The following is a 14,411-nucleotide window of genomic DNA, read 5'->3' as shown; positions in this document are numbered from 1 at the left end:
GTTAAATGGTTCTCTTAAACTGCTGTAGTGTAGAAGTAGTTGCAGTTGTATGGTTTAGCTATTATGGTGTGTAATGGGAGTGGTTGTTCTGTGACTGTGTGGAGGCATGTCTGTGTGAGTGAGGTTCAGAGACAGGTTTCAGCATGTAATGGTGAATTTATAGTTATTCAGTCATTTTTTTGGTGATATTGAAAGTTGCTTGCACTCATGTTTCTTTCTTTGATGGATTGCTATTATACTTTTTATTGGTTTACCAAAAAAATCTTCAGATAGCATTTACATGTGGCAACTTGTTTTATGATTACATATTATCTTTTTTTATTCACAGAGAAGCACTGTTCCTTTCAAAAATTCTACCCAAATATCCTAATAAGATATTTGAGATAGATATGTGAATGAAACCTTGAATTAGGGCAGTTCTGCAACCTCCTTGTCTACTTGACTACATTTTACATTTTATTAATTTCTTTTGAATAAAAGATGAATTTATTAACAATATTATTAAATAGTAATTAGGGATGCACCGAAATTAAAATTCTGGTCCGAGACCGAAAATTCAGGATGCCCTTTGGCGGAAAACCAAAAATAAATAATAAATTAAAAGTCAATTAATCATTCAAACTTATTTAATAATCAACACTCAAATATCTAAAATTGAGTTTTACAAACTTTTAAATTGCACATAGGGCAGTTTTTATATCAACCTTTTAATAACAGAATTGTTTCTAATCCAGTTTGTTGGTGAAAAAAAAAAAACATTTTAATGACAATAAACTGTAATTTAAATATACATTAAATAATGAAGACCTCACTAACAGGTTAGCCTAAGTAAAATTATAATGAATATGTAATAGGCTAGCCTACAGTGCATAAATTAAGAAATATGCTCTTCTCTAAAGTTATTTTCCTACCTAATGAATGAGTTTATACACATTGAATAGCTTTCTTGAGGTAAATTGTATAACCTACAATCTGTTTTATTGACATCTTTCCCCGGTTGAAACACTGATTGAGCGATTACATTAGACAGGATTCATTTCAGTAAGTTGTAATGTATATTTTAAGATATCTTCTGGTGTTCATAAATGTTTATTTGGTGCTGTAACTAGTAGTAAAGAGGGGATGAGATGATCGGTTCAGGTGTGCTTGATTGATCCACGCTCCCGCTTGAACTGAGACGCTACAGCGATTCGTCACGGTGTATTAAAGAGCACCAAAACGACATTTATTGATTGAATTTCATAATAAATTGAAAGAACTTTAAAGTTGAGACTTTGCTTCATATTAAAAGTACCAAAGCACAAAGCTGTTTGCGATTATTGGATGGCAGGCGCGCCACAAATGTTGGTGAGGTTTTGTTCACGCATCAACAGAAAACGGCACAGACTAAAAGATTTTATATTTAAGAAACCATATCATTACCGATTTAAATCGATAAATTAATATTGTCAGTCTAGAGCTAGAGTTGTTTAACTGTTGTAGCTGTTTTGTGCACGAAACACTAATTAAACGTGTTTCGGTTATTGATTTTGGCCTTTCAAAACAGTTGAACAACTTTTTTTTGGTAGCCTAAATTTCAGCACATCCCTAATATTAATAATAATTATAATTAATTTTTTAGATTAAAGATTTAGAATGTAATTTGCAGTGGCTTTTTGGTTTAAATTTCTTTTTGTTGGCTATTACTTTATCATGTTATGCCAACTCGGGTCATTTGCCACTAGTCTGCCATGTTCAAACAAAACGTATGTTTGTAACCAAACCTAAAAATAGACGGTTTCATTACGGGGGCTTTGGGTGATTTGAAAGAGTTGGAGTGTGGAGGGGATTTTAGAGCCCCGGCACTTTGGCAGCGCAATCTCCTCCTACCCATAATCCACTGTTCAAAACACTTGGATGATAATGCAATCGCACACTGGGTGGAGGAGAAGCCCGGTTACTCCGCCCCTCCAACCTGGTGAAAATCTTCTCTTGGGTGGTCTGTTTATGAATGGACAAATCTTGAACATATGTGCACGTGCGTGTGTGTTGGTGGATGGGTGATAATGGGTGGAGGCTAAACCAGCAGCGCCTGAGGGATTACAGAGCAACGGGCCAGGGTGCTTCCATGATCTGTCACGGCTTAGTGCCACAATTATCCCCCCTCACAGTGTTTTCATTAGACTAATGTTTGAGATCTCTAGAATTATGTAATAGCGACGCTCTGCCAGCTTGCCCACGTGCCTGTCGTATTCTCTCTCTTTTCCCTCCTCTTATCCTACGAGGAGAACGAAATGGGCATCTGTGAGATTCCACAGACCAAGAGACTCCCTAATGCAGATAGTGTGTGCGGCGAGGGGTCTGTTAGACAGAATGACTCTTTTCTGGTTTGAATGAGATTATACGCAGCTTCATCAGTGATGTAGTGACGTTATAGTTGGTGAACAAAGAGGTTAGATGTTGCTGAGAGCCTCTCTAGATCGAAGGAACCGAGAAGAACCAGAGAACTTTTAAAATGAAGTACAAGAAATTCATCACCATCATGCAAGCGGCCATCGGGGTCGCGCCGCTCAACAAGCGGGAGCTGTTACCACCTGGCCGGAGGCTGTGGAGACCCTCGGGGTGAGTTATGTAGAAGATACTATAGGAAGAAGAAAGTTTGATGGTGCCCATGGCAGGCGTAGCTGGTAAATTGGTTCTAATGATCGGATGTGTTTGAGTATTGTGGCTCGTTCTGTACCATTATAGCTGCTCTGTGTGCCAATTCTCTGCAAATGACTCTACAAATGATAGTATTTGTGTTGTTCAGTAGTAACTGAGCAAATCAGTTTTCCTCAACACTGAATTATGGAGGGTGCTCATTAAACCCTTACCCAAAGTATTAAACTTGACACACAGCTCTCCTCGCGCCATTAATGCTGCGGATATGAGTGATACTGTACCTCAAATATCAGTGCATCCCTAATGATTGGCAAATGAAGTTTAACTGGTCGAGGAGAGGTGTGCTATTTCTTATGACTGAACTTGAAAGTCACGGTTCAATACATCGTGATACATGATCATATATAATTAGTAGGGATGCACCGATACCACTTTTTCCAGGACAAGTCCAATACGATACTTTTATTTTTAGTACTTTCAGATACTAAGTACAGATACCTGTATGTCCATTGCATTTTTAATTTGTAAAAATATTGGGCAGAGAAACCAAAAGAATTTGAATCAAATTAGTTGGCTTAGCAAATTGATTTTTTCCCAGTTATTTTCATGCCTAATTATTCCTGTTAAAATGTATTGTAGGACCTACTGTTACTTTCACTGTTCATATTATTGCTCTATCATATTTTATGTTTAATTTAATATCGCAGTGAATAGTTAGAGCTGCTTCTGCAGAGCTCAACCAGTCGAGAGCAGTGAGTGATTTTCTGTCTTTTGTTGTTCGATTAACATTGAGGACCAGAGCCGGACAGTAACTGAGTACATTTACTTGAGTACAGTACTTAAGTACAATTTTGAGGGATCTGTACTTTACTCGAGTATAATTTTTGGGGAGTACTCATGACATTACTCAAGTACATTTGAGAGGCAAATATTGTACTCTTTACTCCACTACATTTCTATCCATAACTGAGTACCCATTACTCATATATAAAAAAAAAAAAATAAAAAAAAGGAAAAAAGAAACATCTCGGAAACCCTCGATTTGTTGTTTCCCTCTCAAATGTGATTGGATTGTGCAGGCGCCACTGATTGGGACAGCCTATCAGCAATCACCTTCAGCTTTCCGCCTTCATGGTCAGATTTAGATAAGAGACGAAACCATGGACGAAACAATGGATGAAGACGCAGCAGGTCCATCCCGGGAGTATTTTTTTTCCCAGGATGGTAGGGGAAGACTCATGAATATTCATTAGGGAAGTCATCCCTGATTGGTCTTAACCCCAGTGATGGGTAGGTTTAGGGGTGGGGTTAGGGAGGTCATAAGACCCCCAGTGACGGGTAGGTTTAGGGGTGGGGTTAGGGGTAGGTCATCAGACCAATCAGGGATGACTTCCCTAATGAATATTCATGAGTCTTCCCTGTGGCCCCACATCGCCAGATTATTTCAATTTTCTGAACAAGTTAATGATAGTTTTCGCTTCAAGTGTTTGCTGTGTTTACCAATGTAAGCACTGTGGCAGTAGTAATGCAATATTTAGAAAATGTACTCTTGTACTCTTGATACTCAAGTACTTTTAAAAACAAGTACTTTAGTACTTTTACTTAAGTAGACATCTGACTGTAGTACTTTTACTTGTACTTGAGTAAAATTTAGCAAGTGGTATCTGTACTTTTACTCAAGTAATGAAGCTGTGTACTCTGTCCGCCTCTGTTGAGGACAAAATACAGCCGCAGGTTTATTAGGCTGCTGTCACTTTAAGAGCTGCGCGTATCCAACATACCGTTACACATGGATTTCTTTTCAACTGTTTACATTCACTTAAGACATAACCAACTATGTTTCACAAGGATACTTGCCTATACAAGCATTTAGACACAATTGTGTGTGAATTTTCAGCACAAGACATTTAATAGGCTATTAGCTTTCTAGGCACACGCTTCTGATGTTTGCACACAGAAAACTTTTTGAAAATGTCGTGATTACTGTACAACCTTCCTGTAATAATGTAGGGAACCACTCGTTATACAAATCATGTAACGGTTCATGTTTTTACTTGCACATGATTTAGTTTTAATTCAAATGACGCATATGTGCCAAGTAAACAGCAATAAAGATGCTTCAACTCTCTCTCTCTCTCTCTCTCTCTCTCTCTCTCTCTCTCTCTCTCTCTGATATATCCATTCTGCTCTGTTTGCTCTGTTGTCGGTTTCTTTGTCATAAACCCTGTACTGTACACATGCTGCCTAGTATCGGTTGTTGGTATCACAGCATTTTAACGAGTACACAAGTGCAGTATCGGCCCACAAAACATGCAAAACACTCACAAAAAAACTAAAACCAGTTATTTTACTTGGATTTTGGCTTAACTTGGGACACATTTTTTTTGTGGCCCTCTGACAGATGTAAGCTCAAGACCATCAAAGAGTTGTGATAAATAAATGAAAAGCTGTCAAGCCAAATCAAACATCAGTGGCAAGTTTTGTCAGGCAATGCAATTCAGAAATCTAGTTATCTTTTAAACATTTAAGAAGCTTTATGAGCTTTGATAGCCAGTCCCTTGAACCTGAGCACTCATTACTGCAACAATAGTTAGTCTATCACTCCAGGCTACTCTGCTGGCAAAGATCTCATGAACACGTTTGAGCAGTTATGCCGAATAGTGCCAAAGAGATCAAGTGTACTCCATTCAGAGCAGGTGCTAACTCCTGCAATACTTCTGACATGTTTTGTGAATTATAACACAGCCTCTTTATGTACTCATAGCACTTTTGTTAAGCTAGGCTGTGTATTTGTCAGGCTTCGCTAAAACAACAAAACAAACTGCATGGTCAGGTATAATTGCAGGGTTAGACATTTTATTTACATGCACACACACACTAACATTTAGTAAACATGTTTAGCTATTAACAGATCGACCAGATCAACTTTCAAATAAGTGCTTTACTGTGCATATACTGACTTTCTCTGCTGCGTTATTGTGGTTATGTGACTAGGACTCAGGCTGTGTGAGCAAAATAGTAGTTCGTTCTCAGTTTTACTGAAAATTCTGCCTAGATGTAGCTAATTTCACAATAAATATTTGTTGTTGACATTCAGAGTGTGTGTGATCAGTGTTATTAACCAAAAAAATGTCTTGTTACAGTGACCAGTCGGCCCAAATAGAGTTATTCCGATCAAGCCGCTCCAACAGGAAAAGGATTTCCTTGACCTACGAAGCTCAATATTTGTGTCTGCGACGCCTCTCCGCTCCAAGCTACCCAGCTCTTTTACAGGTATTGCACTTTACAAACGCTCCTCATGTAAACACTGCAATTAGGGCTGTCACTAACGATTATTTTGGTAACTGCATAATCGCTCAATTAGTTACATCGGTAATCGGATCATATTTTTTGTGGTAATAAAAACAGACCTACCGTAAGTGAGCAATAGCTTTTAAAATGGCTTAGTCCCCCTGTAGGCAACAATTATATAAATCGTTGAGCACCAAAATGACACATTTATGACATTCCTCATGCCTTAAAATAGCTTGAATGTAACTCTACACCCTTGTCTCATTTAGTATACACAGTTCTATAAATATGCAAATTAGCCCCGCCTCCACTCACTCAGCCAGCTCAGAGATCCACTCGTTGACGATCACACGTTGATCTGATTGGTTACAGGGTAGTTTGTGTCGTCAGAAACACCAGCGATTTCAAAGCGTGTTTGTGAGACTGTCTTTGGTTCACTGCAGTTTTAAGGAGAAAATACTCAGCAATGGTGTTGACTTAGGAATTTGCACTTGGTTTGTCTTAAAGCATATTAAAAACACCACATGGACATATAAACAACATTTAAGAACTTGATTTTCACCACAGGGGGTCTTTAAAATACATATATAACCACAATGAGGCAATAATAATTGGTTCAAAAGCAAGTAATCATAAAATACATAATGTATATAACATTGCTGTCAGGCGGAAACCTCGCATCTCCGTATTTAGTTTTTTTTTGTTTGTTTTTTAAATAACTTTTGGTCACCCTTTACATCTGTCTGTGGGTTTTGCAAATATTTGACCACTGAAAATTATTAAAAAGATTTTGTGACTAAACCTTATAACTCCATTGACTCCTCAAACTGTCATCAAGTCCTCATAACTCCACTCTATCGTGAATGAAGTGCTGCACACAGTTTGGATCGTCTCTGCTTGTTCTAATGACGGACAAAACACGCATGTCCGAAATTTGCTGATCATAAAACTGAAGCTGTTTCCCTAGGGAAGAAAAGACTATCGCAACTTCAGTTTCATGCTGACTTCCAGACTTTATCTCTCCTGTGTTCATGTATTTTATATTCATTCAGGAAGTTGCACCAAACACAAATCTGCTATTTTTTGTCTAATTGGACATTTATAATTTGTTGTGCTTGACAAGATTACTCAAGCATATCCTCCCCGTCACATAAAATATGCAGAAACAAGGTTTATTTTTTGACAGTGTTTGTAGAAAAGTTATATTGACTTTTGAATGCAAATGGAGTCCTTTAAATGCGTGTGTGTGATTACCATATTTATGCAACAAGTTGTGATAGTCTTTTCTTCTCTATTGTGACGTATATTGGAGTGAAACGGCTTGTTGGACAGGTGTGGTGACAAATCAGGCCCTCCTCTCTGTTAGGACCCCAAGCGATCCAACTGGCTCAAATTACTTTTAATAGGTACTCTCTTTAGCGCCTAATTACAAGTCCTACAAAATCATGTAATGATAAATTCTGTTTGAACTACGTTATAATGAGGATTAATGTCTGTATTAATAAGCTTATGTACTAGCTTACCTGATTTCGAGGGAGGACCCGATTTGTCATGACAAATCTTTGTCATGTTGTTTGCTATTGGTGGATCTCATGTAACAGGTTATTGTCCCATGTGATCAGAGAAGAGATGCTGCAAGAGGGAGGGGAAGTTATTTTGATTAAAGGTTGTTATTTTGATTAAAGATTATGAGGGCACATGAATTAAAAAAATAATGATGTGCACGGATAAATCATTTATAATAAATACTGTTATTCCATAAAAATAAGAATTGTCAATTTTTATTTCATGGTGATTTTAAAGTAATTCAAATTGCAGCATTGCACTGAATGCAGTACTTTGTATGGTAATACTATGGTACGTTTTTGTCTAGTGTGGTCACTCTTTTTAATGTGAAGATGTTACATATTAACAGTCAGCCTTTGATGGCGATTTTGTAGCGAAAATGTAAACCTCAGGTTCTCCCGCTTGGCTCCAGTTATATTTACATTGTGCTTGAGTGTTTAATACTTTAGGAAAGCCATACTCTTTCTTAATAAGTTGTGCGTTGGTTCTTTTTATTTTCATGAATCCATTTCAGAGACTTGGAAAATCAGAAAAACACTTTTTGTTCATGCGATTTTGTCGTTAATGGCACGGAAGAACAACTATAACGTTATACTAAGCAAATTACGCTATAATCTTTACCGCCACGTGAACGCGCTTTCCGTAAATTACGATTCGGGCAAGACTAAAATCGCCGGAAGGCTTTGGTAATGATTACCTTACACTACATCTCCATGTAAAACTAATCCCGTCCGAGTAGGGTTTTGGTAAGTTTGGAATTCCAAAAGTTTTAGCCATTTGGTTAAATTATCATCTCAAATCAAATAGTAGCCTATCGTTACTACTGTGGGGAAGACTTGACTTTTGAGTACGTATACGTGTCTGGAAGCGGTTGCTAAGCAATGCCAGCACGGCCTAATTGATATTCATGAGCAAAGCCTCCGTCGATAATATGCAAATACAGTCGATAGATAAGAGGTTTTGGAACCGTCCATTGTACCTCGTCGGACACGCAATGAAAGAAATGCAGCATTTCTCGTTGCTTAATTCCTAAAAACACGTGCAAGCACGCCAAGATAAAGCTAATGTAATTTGAAGTGATAGAAAATAGTCGCATATTCAATAGAGGTTAAAATACGCTGGCTATCATTGCCGCCCCCCGTGATTTATTGGTACGGTCGGGATTTACAGTACAATAGTTTGAATGTTTTAGGCGCCCGTGTTGTCGCTATACAGAGGTTTCCGTGTTATTAACTTTGTTTTATTCACAGCCCGTGGTACTTTAAACTCATTCTTTTAAGTATACAGAGTTTAGCATCAGTGCAGTTTGCGAGATGCCCGTTGTTATGGAGAGGCGGCTCTTTCTGAGCAGAAAGGTTATGGACTATTGTCATGTGAGTAGGCTACTGTTTAAACTCCTTCAGTTCGCTCATTTTAATTTCACAGAGTGGACGTTTTAACTTAAACTTAGTCTTTCGCTGAGTAACACAGTTGCTCGTGTTACTGTAACTTATCCACCTGCTTCCTTCAGTAATACAATAGCGATGACCATAATGTATCTTAACGCCAGTGTAACACGATCAAATGTATCATCAGTTTGTGTCGAGTACAGCAGTATAAGTCTGTGAATCAGAATAATGACGGCACAAGCGACACTTAACGAATAAAATATACTATCAAATATTTAAATAGACTAGTTATTTGTTTTATCGTCAAAAAATATAAAGTACTACCACAATGTTTAATAGTTCAACATTAAGTCAAGGACTAGTTCAATTAATATTATGTTTGTATTTTTTGTATAAGCAGCTTTAGGGAGAATAGGCTTCTCATGTAAGCACAGGAAAGCTGTTTTTTATGAATTATTTAATATTGTATATACTCATAATTCATTATTTTATTTAATATGTAGAAAAAAATGAATTGAGACATTTTTAAATTGTCACCAGCAGAGGGACCACCACACCAGTTTTACATTAGCATCATACTCTCACAATCTGCAACACTTCAAAATATGGAATTATAGGCTAGTTGTTAATTGTTTGGTTAATATGCATCTAAAATTAATTTGAGGTCATTTTCTTGTTCATTAGTCTTTCTTATTTTACACCAAACTGAAAAGAAAATTGGCCAAAAAATCAAAAAAAAAAAAAATCTCCTTCCATGTTTACACTTGCTGTACCCAGACCTGGATTGGATTTATGCTTTTTATGTAACGCTCATCACGTGTCTGTTATGCATCGCCTGAAATGAGACTTTATATTTCAGTAGAAACTTGGACTGAAAGCTGTCGTTCACTGTTTTCAGCTCTTTTGAAGGGACACAGACAGACAGCTAAAGCTGCTTATCTATAATGCAGAGGGAGTTCTGTCTGCACACATTGTGCCTGTTCCCTTCAGTATGCTTTCTGATGGCTCACAACTGGTATACCTCGCTTGATTGAACTGAAAATGCTTTAAAATGTAATCTACAGTGTCTATAAAAAGTATACACCCTATTAGATTATGTAGGCCTATTTAAATGGAAGATTTTGGCTTTCGTCCTCTTGTCTTGTTGGGTTTTTTCGATCCTTGCTGCACAGGAACGTCCTGGCGGTGTGATTCTGTCCCATCACACTACTCTGTAGAGGTGGTTTACCAGTGTGTAATATGCCGTGTTTTGTTTGCGCCAGAGAGTGTATAGTATCACAGCTCAGAGAGTATTTTTTTTAGTGTCATAAGACTAAGTAATGTTCCTCCAAACTGTTGACTTTCACATGTTTTGAGGGGAGTTGTGAATATCTTCTTGTCATCTTTCTGCACATGTCAGATGTTTTTAAGGTTGTCTTGTGGCTCTTCACAGTCACACTTGTTTTGTTGCATGGTCGGTTCTGGGCAGGTTCTCAGTTTGTATTTTAGATGTAATCATCTTTTTTCTTGTGCTGCTGACCTTTTCTAACAAATCTGCTGAAATCCTCTTTGGTCTCTGTAAACATGAGCTGGTTTTGCTTGGAAATTGCAGTGCTTTCATTCTAAGTTCACACTGACTGACTTTGGTATTTCTGTGGCTTGGAGAGAACTTGTTAGTGTCAAAGCAGTATATGGATACGTGTGCATGTCTAAAAAAAATTATATATTTATTATTATTATTATTATTAATTTATTTATTTATTTATTTTTTATTTATTTATATATATATATATATATATATATATATATATATATATATATATATATATATATATACATACAGTGAGGAAAATAAGTATTTGAACACCCTGCTATTTTGCAAGTTCTCCCACTTGGAAATCATGGAGGTGTCTGAAACTGTCATCGTAGGTGCATGTCCACGGTGAAAAAAATCCAGAAATCACAATATATGATTTTTTAACTATTTCTTTGTATGATACAGCTGCAAATAAGTATTTGAACACCTGTCTATCAGCTAGAATTCTGACCCTCAAAGACCTGTTAGTCTGCCTTTAAAATGTCCACCTCCACTCCATTTATTATCCTAAATTAGATGCACCTGTTTGAGGTCGTTAGCTGCATAAAGACACCTGTCCACCCCATACAATCAGTAAGAATCCAACTACTAACATAGCCAAGACCAAAGAGCTGTCCAAAGACACTAGAGACAAAATTGTACACCTCCACAAGGCTGGAAAGGGCTACGGGGAAATTGCCAAGCAGCTGGGTGAAAAAAGGTCCACTGTTGGAGCAATCATTAGAAAATGGAAGAAGCTAAACATGACTGTCAATCTCCCTCGGACTGGGGCTCCATGCAAGATCTCACCTCGTGGGGTCTCAATGATCCTAAGAAAGGTGAGAAATCAGCCCAGAACTACACGGGAGGAGCTGGTCAATGACTTGAAAAGAGCTGGGACCACCGTTTCCAAGGTTACTGTTTGTAATACACTAAGACATCATGGTTTGAAATCATGCATGGCACGGAAGGTTCCCCTGCTTAAACCAGCACATGTCAAGGCCCGTCTTAAGTTTGCCAATGACCATTTGGATGATCCAGAGGAGTCATGGGAGAAAGTCATGTGGTCAGATGAGACCAAAATAGAACTTTTTGGTCATAATTCCACTAAACGTGTTTGGAGGAAGAAGAATGATGAGTACCATCCCAAGAACACCATCCCTACTGTGAAGCATGGGGGTGGTAGCATCATGCTTTGGGGGTGTTTTTCTGCACATGGGACAGGGCGACTACACTGTATTAAGGAGAGGATGACCGGGGCCATGTATTGCGAGATTTTGGGGAACAACCTCCTTCCCTCAGTTAGAGCATTGAAGATGGGTCGAGGCTGGGTCTTCCAACATGACAATGACCCGAAGCACACAGCCAGGATAACCACGGAGTGGCTCTGTAAGAAGCATATCAAGGTTCTGGCGTGGCCTAGCCAGTCTCCAGACCTAAACCCAATAGAGAATCTTTGGAGGGAGCTCAAACTCCGTGTTTCTCAGCGACAGCCCAGAAACCTGACTGATCTAGAGAAGATCTGTGTGGAGGAGTGGGCCAAAATCCCTCCTGCAGTGTGTGCAAACCTGGTGAAAAACTACAGGAAACGTTTGACCTCTGTAATTGCAAACAAAGGCTACTGTACCAAATATTAACATTGATTTTCTCAGGTGTTCAAATACTTATTTGCAGCTGTATCATACAAATAAATAGTTAAAAAATCATACGTTGTGATTTCTGGATTTTTTTTTTAGATTATGTCTCTCACAGTGGACATGCACCTACGATGACAATTTCAGACCCCTCCATGATTTCTAAGTGGGAGAACTTGCAAAATAGCAGGGTGTTCAAATACTTATTTTCCTCACTGTATATATATTTAGATTTAAAATTTTCTGCCCAATTAAAAAAAAAAAAAAAAGGTATGGTGTTTTATTGATGAATTGTTTTGATTCCAGTATCATTATTCCATTCTGCAATCCTATGTAATTTATTTAATGCAATGTATTTATAATGTGAAAGTGTAAAGATCTGTTTATGCTTGCTTTCCAAGTTCAAGTCTTGGGCTATACATTTTGCTTAAAGAGAAGTGAAGATATCATAACTAAGTGGATTGTATATTTAATGTTCTATACTTATGTGACCATATCTCTGCAAGTTTTTTTTTTTTTTTTTTTTGAAATTACATTTATAATGTTACAATAGATTTTTTGTCAAAGAAATGCTGTTCTTTGGAACTTTGTTCATTGAAGAATCCTAAAAAAATATATTGCAGTTTATGCATAAATATGAAGCAGCAACAGTTTTCAGCATTGATGATAATAATAAATGTTTCTTGAGCATTAAATCATCATATTAGAATGATTTCTGAAGGATCATGTGAAGACTGGAGTAATGATGCTGAGTAGAATAAGTTACATAGTTTCAAAGTTTCTCATATAGAATGTCTTTTGGGGACCATTAAAATAAAGTGTTACCAAAAACATTTTAAATGGTAGTATTTCCCAATTTTACTGTTTTACAGTATTTTTAATCAAATAAATGCATACATGATAGAGTCCTACCAACCCCAAACTTTTGAACGGTAGTGTGAAGTACAAGTCAAAACTCTTTCTTAAATATTTGTACAGATTTGGAAAAAATTATTACCAAAACTATGACTGATAACACAAATATATACACAAATTTTACTTGTTGTTTTACTTAAAAATTCATCCATTTCATAGATGTCTGGAATTTAATTTTTTGTTTTGTGAGGAAATTCATACATGCACAGTTTAATTTATCTACAAAAACTTATTTTCAAGCAAAAGTCTTTAGATGAGAAGGTCTTTAAGAACAATAGAAAAATGAATTGCAAGTTTTCTCCAAACTTTTTAGCTGGTACTCTTTAAAGGCATTTGATGGTGAGTATGAGATCTTGGTCTTGTCCAGTTTATATCTGAAAGACACTGATGGAGAGTTTCTGATCTCTTTAATGAAGAGCGCAGGAAACCAAACTGAATCCGGTCCTTTACTAGGTGACCTCAGTCAGTCTGATGTGGTGTTGGACTGAGCGCTCGGAGACCTGCTGCTGTACAACGCAACAATACAAGCTCAGTTACAGTGAGAAATCAGTTCGTTGACATCATCCTTCAGTAATCTGTTCTGGTTAGCAAAAAAAAAAAGAAAGAATTGAGGGCAGCTCATATGCCACATGTTAATCCTTTCTTGAATAAGATTTGAGGCTGAGTTGGAAAGCCATTATAGATCAAAGAACATTTATGACATGTAGTTCCATGCAATTTACTAAAATAGCACTATTATAGTATGTATGGTGTTCAATTCTATACGGCTTTGCTCTTAGAAAATAACACTGCTTAGGTGCTCTAAACCCCATAATCCTTCTAAATTTTAATTATAGTGATGGAATCACTGCTAATCTACCAGTCCCGCTTGTCCTGCACTTCTTGCAGAGAAAAATCCCAACCCATGACCATGAAGGTGCTTCGTTCCTTTCGTAAGCCAGGCAAAGCTTTTAATGTCAACCCAGATAGAGCTGTATCATTTGATGAATTTAAATGCAATTTTAATTTAATACCTTAGCAGTAGACAGCTCCTCAGCTGTCACGTTTTTTTGCGCCGTGGTTCGCTGTGGACAGTGGGATTTGCACTGAATGTAGGCCAGCGGGCTTCAGTCTTACGTCAAAGGCAGACAGATGCATTGTGCTGCTGAGGGGTGATTCGCTTTGTGTTCACCGGAGAGGCGACAACATGAAGACGGTCCTGTCGCTGCACAGGAAATGGGCTCACACCATCAAGGCCATCCGCATCCTCCAGGGCATCGTAAGGACTCGTTCAGTTCTCTCGCCTGCACAACTTCACCTGTCTTAGACAGATCGGCTGGAATCTAACTTTTTAGTTTGTTTATGTGGCTAGGACCATTCGAGTTTTGCCATATAGGTTGACTTTTAGATTTTAAATGTAACGGCATAGTATTTAGTAGTGGT

The 14,411-nt window shown here is 37.5% G+C and overlaps 1 protein-coding gene across 6 annotated transcripts in view; it reads left to right on the top strand.

Annotated features, from left to right (window-relative positions):
* tjp2a (tight junction protein 2a (zona occludens 2)) overlaps positions 1–14,411 on the top strand; it is a 38,726-nt gene that overhangs the window by 6,552 nt on the left and 17,763 nt on the right. The window contains exons 1-2 of one of the 6 annotated variants that reach the window (XM_084103627.1): positions 2,296–2,601; positions 5,784–5,913. The exons of 1 other annotated variant lie outside the window; for it this stretch is intronic. In XM_084103627.1, the coding sequence (XP_083959753.1) occupies positions 2,495–2,601; positions 5,784–5,913 (237 nt within the window). In that variant the 5' untranslated portion in view covers positions 2,296–2,494. Of the gene's footprint in view, positions 1–2,295; positions 2,602–5,783; positions 5,914–7,313; positions 7,338–8,673; positions 8,871–13,875; positions 14,248–14,411 lie in introns of those variants that run through there. 4 more of the 6 variants (XM_084103630.1, XM_084103632.1, XM_084103629.1 and 1 more) reach the window with 4 other exon arrangements.

This window comes from Abramis brama (assembly GCF_963993115.1).
Source record: "Abramis brama genome assembly, chromosome: 25".
In the NCBI taxonomy this organism is placed as follows: Eukaryota; Metazoa; Chordata; class Actinopteri; order Cypriniformes; family Leuciscidae; genus Abramis; species Abramis brama.
This window is presented reverse-complemented; position numbering and strand designations above follow the sequence as displayed.